Source organism: Syngnathoides biaculeatus, chromosome 7 (genome assembly GCF_019802595.1).
Source record: "Syngnathoides biaculeatus isolate LvHL_M chromosome 7, ASM1980259v1, whole genome shotgun sequence".
Classification (NCBI taxonomy): domain Eukaryota; kingdom Metazoa; phylum Chordata; class Actinopteri; order Syngnathiformes; family Syngnathidae; genus Syngnathoides; species Syngnathoides biaculeatus.
In genome coordinates, this window is record NC_084646.1 from 956,926 (window position 1) to 970,427 (window position 13,502).

The window sequence follows — 13,502 nt, forward strand, 5'->3', positions numbered from 1 at the left end:
TTCTGAACATTGTCTTTGTTCTTAAAAATGGGGACAAGCACAATTTTCCTCCATTCTTCTGGCATCTTCTCTCCTGCTAGTATTGTATTGAATAAGTTGGTCAAAAACTCCACAGGCACCTCACCAAATTGCTTCCATACCTCCACTGGTATGTCATCAGGATCAAGTGTCTTTCCATTTTTCATTCTGTTCAGTGCCTTTCTAACTTCTCCCTTACTAATCAAAGCCACTTGCTGGTCATTCACGCTTGCCTCTTCTACTCTACCTTCTCTCCCATTTTCTTCATTCAGAAACTTCAAGTACTCTTTGCATCTACAGTACACTATAGGCACCAGTCAACATATTTCCATCTCTATTCTTAACGATCAAGTGTCATTCCTATAAACATTCTAAAATAGATGGAAAAAAATAAATAGGAGCAGAGAGCGCGTCATCCATGCGCAAAGTTGCAGAAGTGTTATTCTACGACATTCAAGTGGTCGCCATATTGGCTGCATCCCGTCCGGACATTCGCCAATTAAACTATGGGAGACGAACACGCCCCTTCTGACACGAAAGCTCTTTTCGAAGAAGAGAACATCACACAACCTAGTTAAATTACCGGGGGAATATTACCCTATTGTTTCGAGTCATATTCAGATGATATGTGATCATGGCCAAACCGCCTCCCCGTCCAATCCGCTTCCATGGCGGAGATGAGCCATCGCGGCTCATCACAGCCGGCCGGTGTGGCTCATTTTCGACGCCAGGGTGGCTTATCACGGAGCTGAGCTAAGCTGCTTTAGGGCGTTGTTCCGCCCGCGAGCCTGACGCGCAGCCTTCGCTGGCGAAGCGACGCAGCTGCCTTCGCCGGCGAGCCCGACGCCGTCCGACTTGCACATCGACACATTTAGCACGCCTTTCCTACGTACGCGGTATGCCCCATTATTTTTTTTTTAGTAGCTGTCTACAAACCCACCTGTCATTTGGAACCCACAAAGCTCTCGTCCTCTGCACCCGTGCAATCCATTTTTCACGACGAAACGTGTCTGATGAAGGGTAAATCCATCCTACCGAGTGTTCAAGCAATGTCCAACAATGGAACGAGCCGGCATTTTGGCTAACACGAAGGAACGAGCTCCCTTAGGCAAAACTAATAGAAACAAACGAGTCCACTTGAGGGTGGTCCCGCCATGTACGTCACTTCCTGCTTCTTCTCGAAAATAAATCCCTCGATACTAATACGAAGTACATCATCTTGTTTATTTCAATGTATTTGTTTTTATAAAGTATTTTGATGTAAACTCTGACTTAAGTCGAAATTCGAGTTAAGTCGCTACAGTAGGAGCGGATCTGTCGTAGACAAAGCAGTCCCTGTATTGTGAAGGCAACGGGGAGCTACTCTTCTTGTTTACAAGAGAGAGAGGAAGAGAAAAGAGGGAGGGACAGAGAGCGAGAGAAATAAAGAAAGTGAGAGAGATGACTGATCTGTGCCGATTGTAATAGACATGGTGAAGTAAACAATTTTGTTTTCCTCTAGCCACTTTTTATTGATCTATTTTATGAAGAGATCAAGCTCCTGCAGCAGCCGAACAGCCCCACATGATGCTGCCACCTCCATGCTTCACTGTTGGTATGCGTTATCAGGTCTAGAATTGTCCCTCTTTTTCCTCCTGATGTAATGTTGGCCATTATGGCCAAATAGCATCAATTTGGTTTCATCAGACTACAGGACATGTCTCCAGAAGTTAAGATCTTTGTCGAGGTGTCTTTTTGCAAACTGTAACGTTTTTTTATGTTTCTGTCAGAGTAACTGCTCCATTTTTGGTAAGTGGCCTTTCAGCACATGTCGGTGCAGGACTTGTCAGTTTCTCTGATTTCCTGGCCAATTTATTTTGATTTTCCCATGATTTCCAACAAGGAAACAGAGTGTTTGAGGTGTGGCCTGAAATACATCCTGAAGTGTGTTGTCAATTAACTAACATTGTTTCAGTCAACCTATCAGGAGCTTCCAAAGCCATGACCTCATCATCTGGGCTTCCCCATGTTCTTTAACTTATTTATTGCCACGGACATAAAATTACCTCTGCAAAAACCCCATCAATTAGTGCCATGGGTGCAAAGCATTTCGCTAAAGGTCTGTCAATTTCATGTCAAGTGTCCTGTACAGTACGGAAAGCGCTCAGCTTGCCTAATTTTCGCAATTGTTCGATGCTGGGAATGTGGCTCTTTGGAGCTGAAGAGGAAGAAGAGGACAAGTGTTGAGAAGGTTGGACTAACACTTGATCGCTTGACAACCATTGCCAATCAATATAAGCCAACTGTATTGAGTTAGGGTTCGCTCATCTAGCAGTGGAGTACGGGGACCACCGTGGGAGCGGTGCAGCCGCCACAATCAGCCACCCTAAGTACCGGGACCATCACCGCGGCACAACATGGGTACATTGCGTCGCGACTTTGTAGACAGTGAGTGCGGAGAAATGCTGCGGTAAGGCCGGGGCAGCTGGCGGTCCCGATACTTAGGGCGGTTGACAATTATCTGCAGTCCCTTAGCCAATTTGGATGCAAAACATGATGCAGGGTTTCCCTTAGCAAATTAGGATACAGACCACAGTGCCCATTCATACACTGTAAAATAGCCTGCTCCACTGTAAAAAAATTATAAACCTCCCCAAAAAAAAAAAAAAAAAAAAAAAAAAAAAAAAACTGTGATACCCAGGCTGTGTAAAGTGAACCGCGTTGGATCAAGGGAACAATGTTTTTAATTTAAATTATCAGATCTATTAAAATATATTCCTTTCTTGTTAAAATAACTTGAAAAGATTAAAACTTGCCAAACAATGACTTGGTCATCTATTTAGCAGAGGCTGACTTTGTCTATACCATACATTCAATACAAACCTTTACAGTTTAAAGTACCACTGACACCTAAAACATTAAATTTAGTATGTTAATAACCAACAAATTTTTTTTTTGCCAGAATGGAATCATCCGTTTGTTCACAGCATGTCAGAATGTTGCCATATATTGATTTTTTTCATCTCCGGCCATGAAAATTTTGTGGACTATTTTGAGTTGAAGATGAAGCCGGAAGTGGCGTAGTCGAGTGTCTTTCCTCTTGTACCGGTCACAATTTACCATTTTTTTCTGCATGTTACCAAAAATGCCGCCTTGTTGTGTTCCTGGATTTTGCTTGAACACTCTGGAGGATGGATTCACTCTTCACACGTTTCCATAAGAGCTGATTCGTTATGAAAAATGCATTGCACAGGTGCAAAGGAAAAGAGTTTCGTGGGTTTCCAATGACAGGTGCATAAAGCTATTAAAAAAAAAATAGTTGGGGGGGACTAATTTGTCTCACGGTTTATTGCATATGTTACGTGTGAAATTACAATAAATCCCCTTGGTCAAACCAGCAAAATATAACAAAGTACTTGTATTGCATTTAAGACAATTTAATCACACACAATACAATACAACACAAAACAATAACAAAATAGAAGTACAAAGACAGTTTAGTAGCGTGTAACACGAGCTAACTAGCCAAACGACCTATAGACACCATAGTTGAATCCAATGTTCCAAATAGGCGAATGTTATTTCAAATGAATATGCCGGAAATGTAAAAAAGGCAGTGTGGCGTCTGTGTACACGTGCACCTGTCCAAAAGCAGCAGTATTAATTAAAAGCTGCGTCAACAGCCATCCTCGTACTTATCGGGACATTCAAGAAATCCATGTCCGACGACGTAATCCTTCTCAAAGAATGTAACAAAAGACCAGCGTCATAATAACTTAAAAGTACGTAAGTCATGGGTGCTAAATGTGTCGATGCGCGCAGGCCACTGTTAGCGGTGGCGTGGGTCGCAGTTTTCCCTGACGCAGAGGTGGGTAGGGCCGGAAGGCTGTCTTGCCCATGCTGTCACAACGTTGGCAGAGAGGAGAAAGTAACCCAATTATAATCAAAGTGATTAATATTATATGTAGTTTTGATAACAATACCTTTTTAAAATATATATTTTGGTGTTAGAGGCACTTTAAGGATAGATGTCCAGCCCTCACAAATGAGAATAAAATGCATGTTAGTGGCAGTTAAATAAATAAATTAAAAATAAATTGAAATTTCCTCGTAATGGTCACAATACTTCAGTATTCTTGTTTAGATGGCCAACTGTCATCTTTCCATGTCAGATGGCTGAGGAACTTCAAAGTCCCAGTCAAGGGTGCTCAGGAATTTCAAAAGAGCTCCTGCACGTGACGTCACAGTTTGCATGGCGCCATATTGCCAGTCAAAACTACCTACTCTGCAGTGCGGGATTCGTTGAACCGGAGCACATTTTTCAAATTGCCCGAGACCTGTTGTGCTGTTGGTTGTCACAATAGACAACACAGTTCTTCAAAGATAGCATTCTATAGAATACCATCTGAAAAGACCAGAAAAGATCGATGCGTTGCCAGTCAAACAAAGCTGCTTGGGAGTCGTCTGAACCGAAGCAGATTATTCCCAGTGCCCGAGACCTATTGTCCTGTTGGTTGTCATAACAGACGACAGTTCTTCAAAGAGATCGAGATCGATGGATTTTGGCAATTAAACGGGATGGATAGTGCCCAACAATATACACACACCAGTGTAGCAATTATTTCATTTCAGGTAGGAATTATTCTTCTCAATCTCAAATTATCAAGAAGTATTTAAAAAAAAAAATAAACCGTCTGTCAGAGAGGTCTAGGGAATGCAGGCCTATGGGGGCACAAACCAGTGCAATCTGTAGGCCGGTCCCAAGCCCGGATAAATGCAGAGGGTTGCGTCAGGAAGGGCATCCGGCGTAAAAACTGTGCCAAACAAATATGAGCGTTCATCTAAAGAATCCCATACCGGATCGGTCGTGGCCCGGGTTAACAACGCCCGCCCCCGGCACTGCTAACCTGCAGGGCGTCGGTGGAAATTCAGCTACTGTGGGTCGAAGACAAAGAAGAGGAGGAAACCGGATCCAGCGTCAGAAGAAAAAGAGGAATGCACAGAGCCTACAACTGAGTGTAGGGACTTTGAATGTTGGGACTATGACAGGAAAAGCACAGGAGTTGGTTGACATAATGATTAGGAGAAAGGTTGATATTCTGTGCATCCAAGAGAGCAGGTGGAAAGGTAGTAAGGCTAGAGGTTTAGGAGCAGGGTTTAAATTATTCTACCACGTAGTAGATGGGAAGGGAAATGGAGTAGGGGTTATTTTAAAGGAAGAGCTGGCTAAGAATGTCTTGGAGGTGAAAAGAGTATCAGATCGAGTGATGAGACTAAAATTTGAAATTGAGGGTGTTATGTATAATGTGGTTAGCGGCTATGCACCACAGGTAGGATGTGACCTAGAGTTGAAAGAGAAATTCTGGAAGGAACTAGATGAAGTAGTTCTGAGCATCCCAGACAGCGAGAGAGTTGTGATTGGTGCAGATTGTAATGGACATATTGGTAAAGGAAACAGGGGCGATGAAGAAATGATGGGTAAGTACGGCATCCATGAAAGGAACTTTGAAGGGCAGATGGTGGTGGACTTTGCAAAAAGGATGGAGATGGCTGTAGTGAACACTTATTTCCAGAAGAGGGAGGAACATATAGTGACCTACAAGAGCGGAGGTAGAACCACGCAGGTAGATTATATTTTGCGCAGACGATGTAATCTGAAGGAGGTTACTGACTGTAAAGTAGTGGTAGGGGAGAGTGTAGCTCGACAGCATAGGATGGTAGTATGTAGGATGATTCTGGTGGTGGGTAGGAAGATTAAGAAGACAAAGGTAGAGCAGAGAACCATGTGGTGGAAGCTGAGAAAGGAAGAATGTTGTGCGCCTTCCGGAAAGAGGTGAGACAGGCTCTCGATGGACAACCGAAGCTCCCGGAAGACTGGACGACGACAGCCAAGGTGATCAGAGAGACAGGCAGGAGAGTACTTGGTGTGTCATCTGGTAGGAAAGGGGAGAAGGAGACTTGGTGGTGGAACCCCAAAATACAGGGAGTCATACAAGGAAAGAGATTAGCGAAGAAGAAGTGGGATACTGAGAGGACTGAGGAGAGGCGAAAGGAGTACATCGAGATGCGACGTAGGGCAAAGGTAGAGGTGGCAAAGGCTAAACAAGAGGCATATGAAGACATGTACACCAGGTTGGACACGAAAGAAGGAGAAAAGGATCTCTACAGGTTGGCCAGACAGAGGGATAGAGATGGGAAGGATGTGCAGCAGGTTAGGGTGATTAAGGATAGAGATGGAAATGTGTTGACTGGTGCCAGTAGTGTGTTAAATAGATGGAAAGAATACTTTGACAAGTTGATGAATGAAGAAAATGAGAGGGAAGGAAGAGTTGAAGAGGCAAGGGTGAAGGACCAGGAAGTGGAAATGATTACTAAGGGGGAAGTCAGAAAGGCACTATAAAGGATGAAAAATGGAAAGGCAGTTGGTCCTGATGACATACCGGTAGAGGTATGGAAGCAATTTGGAGAGATGGCTGTGGAGTTTTTGACCAACTTATTCAACAGAATACTAGCGGGCGAAAAGATGCCTGAAGAATGGAAGAAAAGTGTTCTTGTTGCAATTTTTAAGAACAAAGGGGATGTTCAGAGCTGTAAAAACTATAGAAGAATAAAGTTGATGAGCCACACAATGAAGTTACAGGAAAGAGGAGTGGAGACTCAGGACAGAAATAAGTATCTGCGAGCAACAGTATGGTTTCATGCCTAGAAAGAGTACCACAGATGCATTATTTGCCTTGAGGATGCTCGTGGAAAAGTACAGAGAAGGTCAGAAGGAGCTACATTGTGTCTTTGTGGATCTAGAGAAAGCCTATGACAGAGTACCAAGAGAGGAACTGTGGTACTGCATGCGTAAGTCTGGTGTGGCAGAGAAGTATGTTAAAATAGTACAGGACATGTATGATGGTAGCAGAACAATGGTGAGGTGTGCCTTAGGTGTGACAGAGGAATTTAAGGTGGAGGTGGGACTGCATCAGGTATCAGCTCTGAGCTCCTTCCTGTTTGCAGTGGTAATGGATAGGCTGACAGATGAGGTTAGACTGGAATCCCCTTGGACCATGATGTTCGCAGATGATATTGTCATATGCAGTGAAAGCAGGGAGCATGCAGAGGAACAATTGGAAAGATGGAGACATGCACTGGAAAGGAAAGGAATGAAGATTAGCCGAAGTAAAACAGAATATATGTGCGTGAATGAGAAAAGTAGAGGGGGAAGAGTGAGGCTACAGGGAGAAGAGATAGCGAGGGTGGACGACTTCAAATACTTGGGGTCAACAATACAGAGCAATGGAGAGTGTGGTCAGGAAGTGAAGAAACGGGTCCAAGCAGGTTGGAACAGCTGGCGAAAGGTGTCTGGTGTGTTATGTGACAGAAGAGTGTCTGCTAGGATGAAGGGCAAAGTTTACAAAACAGTGGTGAGGCCGGCCATGATGTACGGATTAGAGACGGTGGCACTGAAGAAACAACAGGAAGCTGAACTGGAGGTGGCAGAAATGAAGATGTTGGGGTTCTCGCTCGGAGTGACCAGGTTGGCTAGGATTAGAAATGAGCTCATTCGAGGGACGGCCAAAGCTGGATGTTTTGGAGACAAGATTCGAGAGAGCAGACTTCGATGGTTTGGACATGTTCAGAGGCGAGAGAGTGAGTATATTGGTAGAAGGATGCTGAGGATGGCGCTCCCAGGCAAAAGAGCGAGAGGAAGACCAAAGAGAAGGTTTATGGATGTGGTGAGGGAAGACATGAGGGCAGTTGGGGTTAGAGAGGAAGATGCAGGAGATAGGCTAAGATGGCAAAAGATGACACGCTGTGGCGACCCCTAACGGGACAAACCGAAAGGAAAAGAAGAAGAAGAAGAGAGGTCTAGGGAGGTTAACATGTGGCAGCATACGGTTCCATGTACGGAGGAGACAACTCCCTGTCCTCATTTTTTTTCCCCAATCATAATGAATGCGAGTTTGTGTAAAACCAGGGGTCATACATATAAATATTGATATTTGTATTGAAAATATCTGAGTGGGTCCATCACTATGTGGTATTTATTCTTGATTAAGAACAGATCCAGCAATGAAGTATTTGTAGGCGTATTGTAAATCGACAATTTATTCATCAAATACATGTGTATATACAGTTGTCCAAGACAAGTGGAAGCGAATTAACAGTCAAATTTCTTATCGCCGAAAACATTGACTTCGGGATTAAATATGGATCTTCTATGCCAAGTGTCTCTCATTTTTCCATGTACTTTCGTTTATTATCACCTTCTAAATGTTTAACGCAGGAGTGCTCAATGCATCGATCGCGGGACGGCGTGCCAAAAAAAAAAAAAAAGACGTCAGCCAATGTTCTCTCTAAACTGTGCGCGTGTACAATTGTGCACCGCTGATGCAGTCTTTGCAGATATTCTGTGTTGCGCGCAAAAAAATAAACCAATGCAAATTGAAAGTACAACATTCATTCAATCAGTTTGTAGCATTTTGCAATATGATTCAATGAGTGAGGGATGACTGGTTGTTACATCCAACGGCACAATTCACTTACGTACTGTAAAAAAGAAGAACCCACTGGTTTCTTTTAGACGGCACACGGAACTTTCTCTAACGAGTGCTGCTCCGCCACACTTTCTTTTTCCAAGTTTACCTTAATCCCCCCGCTCTTAAAGACGTACACTCATATTTACAAATGTTACAGTACTTATGCAGCCCATCAATGTGTTTTATAATGACAGCATCCATAACTGCTGTTTAGTAAGCAATACAGTCTGGGCAACGTAGAGCAAAGACGAGCAAGACATGCTGCTTATGTTTACTTTTGATATTAATGGAGAAAGTTAAAAAAAAAAGGCTGTTGTTTTAAGATGCAATGACAATGACGAGATTTTCTCTTTTCAGAGTGGGAAAGGTCTGGTCTGAAACCAAAGTACAAAAGTGCAGGATGAGACTGTGTGTAATTTTAAAATTCCACTTTGGCACAGCCTGATCCAGGATGAAAGCACAGACAATACAGTGCACAAAAAGCAAATTCTGTATTTTAAATATAGGAGGTGAAGACTATTTTACTTTTATTGCACTTTCATTATTTGCTTGAATATGACCTTATACGTTTAATCAACAGATAAAGTGTTGTCCATTTGCTAATCAGACAAGGATGTGTTGTAGAGCCGGTGGTTGTCCTTAATGTTTGTACGCAGAAAACCGGCTGGTGGCATCCTCCTCTCCCAGGCTTTGCCGTGGAGACGAATGACACCAGATGAGGAGCGGAAAGTTACCATCCCGGCCCAGGAGCAGACTGCGGGGGGGCAGCCACTTTTACCATGGACCCATACATATAAAAACCTTGTGTTACCGGGCAGCTCTTGTCTTCTTCTTTGGCTATCCTGCCAGAAGACACACGTCACGTGTGCGGCAGATACCTATATATGACCCGGACGTCTGCATTGCACATTCCTATGTAATAAATCCATTTGCTGTTAACTTTTTCTAATCATTGGTCATATCTTCCTCGACTCGTGAACACGCGTAGGGTCCAAACTCGCAAATCCCGACAGAGGCAACATAATATTAACCTTCAAACGGTTTGGGAGCATCATCCCCCTGACAAAACTCTGGGTGTCGTGCTATAAGACAATCTCATTTCGACTCAACGGAATTAACTTGCAACAATGCTTTATTTGACCGGCAATATGGCGATGTCATGTGATTTTATGACGTAGGTGCACGAGTTCTATACCAATATCATGGCAAGCATTCTAAATGGTGAACACCACCAAGTAGGTCCATTTTGTTTTGAGGAGGGTAGTCCGCAACTATCCCAAGAGCTGTAGATCCTGACCTTGGAGGATCCACCCCAATCTGATGGGTGGAAACCATATAGCCTGGTCAGGGCCAACAGAGAAAGCCTGAGCCTGCTGAACGAGAACTACGCAAGTGCTACTCCTCCCCTGACTACCTGTGCTGTATTGTAACATCCACCACCTATCACTTTAAAGCAATCTCAAATGTGGGACTCCTAAAAGCAACTGAAAGAAGTAATATTCAACATTCAACATAAAAAAAAAATACATTTTTAACAATAAAACGACAAGAACACACTTTGATATAATGAAAATAGTAAAATAGTTACATTGGCTGTTGGTCTTGCTTCTCCCATTCGTGATGCAGGCTCACCGAAGAGTGTGATGCTTTAGGAACGTCCTCCAACATTAATGATTCCACATCTTCTGGATCTATCAATATGTAGACTATTTGTACCAGAAATCTACTTTGAATAAAAAGTCGAGATATGATAAAATGAAATACTCACACTGAATCTCAGTAGCAGTTGATGGCCGGGTGTTGCCAGCCTTTTCAAGAACATTTTCTGGATGCGAGGCCTTTGTTGTAGCAACATATTTTGTCTGCACCTTAACCTCAACAATGGAAGATGTGCTATCTTTGGAGGTGCTGTACTCTTCAGGTGTACTCATTGCATGTTGTGTGACAGTCTGGTTTGGCTTATCTGAGAAGATGTTGACTTCAGGATGTGAATTCTCAGCTCATACAATATAGTCACACAAGCAATGTAAACAGCAGGTATCTACAGTGATGTGAAAAAGTATTGGCCACCTTCTCAAATTCTTATATTTTTGCATAGTTTCCCCTGTCTAAAGTCGAAGATCATCAAAGCAATGCAAATTTATTAGGGTAAAAAAACTATTCAAAGTGCCCTGGTCCCGTGTGAAGAAGAAACTACCCCCCTTGTTAAATCATATATTAATAGTTGTTTATTGCAATTTTTGTTTAATTTTCAATTGATTACACCTAAGCCTGATTACCTCCTGACCTGTTCAATCAAGAACTAATTTAAACAATGTTTTGACAAAATCAAGTCGTGACAAAAGTTTTTGAAAAAGCTGCAAGAAAATGACACGATCTAAGGAAATTCCACAACAATCAAGAAATAAAGAACTTGTCAGTCCATAAAGCGTTAGTAAAGCCATTTCTAAAGCTATGAGTCCAATGCACCATCGGGAGAGCCACTATCTTCCCACAGAGAAAACATGCAACAGTGATGAAGCTTCCCAGGAGGGAACCATAAGCCCAAGTGAACGGCAATGACTTATCCAGGAGGCCACAAAAGAACACATGATAATTTCTAATGAACTGCAAGGCTCCCTTTCCACAGTTCAGGGCAGTGTGTTTGACTCAATAATCACAAAGAGACTACAAAAACTCTATCCAAAACAATGACAAAAACCACAGCTGACCAAAAACAACAAAGGCTTGTGTTTTTGTGGGGAAAAAAAACATTGAATGATTCCCAATAGACTATTATATGGACTGATGATGAAAGTTGAGCTTTTTGGAAAGTGTATTGCCTTATTTCTGGTGTAGCATAGCATTTGACAAAAATAACATTACACCAACAAACACGGTAGTAGTAGTATGATAGTCTTGGGCTGCTTTGGTCTTTCAGGACCTGTACAATGTGCTGTGATTGACGAAACCATGAATTTTGCTCTTTAACAGAAAAACCGGAAGGACTGTGTTCAGTAATGAGTTTGTAACTTCAAGATGAAGTGCACTTAGGTTCTGCAGTACCAAAACGATTCAAAACACGCCTGTAGGTCAACTTCTGAATGTCTTCAAAAACACAAAATGCAGGTTTTAGAGTAGTCTAATCAAAGTCCAGACTTGAGTCCTACTGAAATGCAGTGGTATGAGCTCAAAAAGGGCGTTCTTGCTGGAAAACCCTAAATTTTTGCCAAATTCAGACAATTCTGCAAGGAAGACTGGGCCAAAAAAAATCTCCACAGAGATGAGAAAGACTCATTGCCAGTTATAGAAAATGCTTTATTTCACTTGTTTCTGATGAGGGTGGCCCGTTGTTTGGTTTCGGGGACATTATTTTTTCCAAACAGGGCCATGTAGCTTTGAGTAGTTTTTTCCCCATTAATAAAATAAATAAATTAAAAACATTTTCAGTTTATTTTGGGGTATATGTATCTGATGTTTACATGTCTGATGATCTTAAAGATTCAAGTTGGGAAAACAAAAATGTTTTGAGAAGGAGGCCAATACATTTTTACCGCACTGTATTGCTAAGATTTTATTTCAATATAAACTATGACAGCCTTCACAGACACTTCTGCAAAACTATTGGTTTCAACTATTGATTTACTGAGTGCGATTCTAATTTACTACTGTGATAAACCCAAGCTGCTTTTGATACAAAGACATTAAAACAATGACTAGCAAGAATGCAATGAAAGTTGACAATTACATTTATTTTAAATTACTGTCCAGCTAATGTTTTCAAGAGCACTGACCAGTGATTTGTCATCTCTTGGAAACCCTATAGTGAGAGTGCGTACCTAAAACATGAATAGCTGATGTGATTTTTCAAAGAGTGCACTAACCACTGCTAGGGAAAGCCTCTTCACAGAAGGTGACTGTCTCTAAAAGTTGGGTGAGCGGCTGAACCGCTGCCTCATGGAGTACTTTCAATATTTGACAGTCAGGACTCACTTCCCACACCTTCCTTTGACCTTCGCCTTGGAGCACACATGTCTGCATCACTTCACCAGCTGTTGGTTCTGTGAACAAAGACAAATAAAAAATAATAATGTTCCTTTGTCAATATATTATGTTCAAAATAAGAGTAAATAAGAGAGAAAGGTGTTCAAGTAAAGTTCTTGAGAAAAAAAAAGTTTGCATTTCCCCTTTTGGCTTCTTAATTTGCATAGAGAAGTCTCAAAAATATTACATATTGTAATGCAATAAATATGAACAACAGATGTTTTAGAGGTTATGTTGATTTAACACCTTTGTACTTTTTTTTTTTTTTAAATCATTTTGTTTCTCTGCCTTTACCTCAACATTCACATTGATTCTCTATCTCTCCCCTGCTACATTTCTCCTTTATTCTGAATCTTTTATTTTATTTTTAAAATGTATCCAAGATGTTTTATTTTTTCCATTTTGCAATGCAAATATTTAATGTTCGTTAAAATTCCGAGTACACTGTTCTTAAAAGGGATTAAGTTGACTTATTCATAATATCATTCTCATTCATCTTCTGTATAGTTTATCCTATCTGAGCAGACTTTGGATGAGAGACAAGGTACAGTCTAAACTGGTCACAGGCCAATCTCAGGGCACATGTACACAAACAACTTATTTGAATTATTATGCTCAATAATATAAATGCAGCCCTATGGGGGCACAAACCAGTGCAATCTGTAGGCCGGTCCCAAGCCTGGATAAATGCAGAGGGTTGCGTCAGGAAGGGCATCCGGCGTAAAAACTGTGCCAAACAAATATGAGCGTTCATCTAAAGAAACCCATACCGGATCGGTCGTGGCCCGGGTTAACAACGCCCGCCCCCGGCACTGCTAACCTGCAGGGCGTCGGTGGAAATTCAGCTTCTGTGGGTCGAAGACAAAGAAGAGGACGAAACCGGATCCATCGTCAGAAGAAAAAGAGGAATGCAGAGAGCCTACAACTGAGTGTAGGGACTTTGAATGTTGTGAC

General features: G+C 42.0%; 1 protein-coding gene across 12 annotated transcripts in view; it reads right to left on the reverse strand.

The window, feature by feature from the left end:
• nek1 (NIMA-related kinase 1) overlaps nucleotides 1-13,502 on the reverse strand; it is a 135,955-nt gene that overhangs the window by 60,642 nt on the left and 61,811 nt on the right. For all 12 annotated transcript variants that reach the window (XM_061825661.1, XM_061825659.1, XM_061825660.1 and 9 more), the window contains 3 exons: nucleotides 12,389-12,565; nucleotides 10,294-10,488; nucleotides 10,114-10,216 (listed from right to left, as the gene is read on the reverse strand). In XM_061825661.1, the coding sequence (XP_061681645.1) occupies nucleotides 10,114-10,216; nucleotides 10,294-10,488; nucleotides 12,389-12,565 (475 nt within the window). The remainder of the gene's footprint in view (nucleotides 1-10,113; nucleotides 10,217-10,293; nucleotides 10,489-12,388; nucleotides 12,566-13,502) is intronic.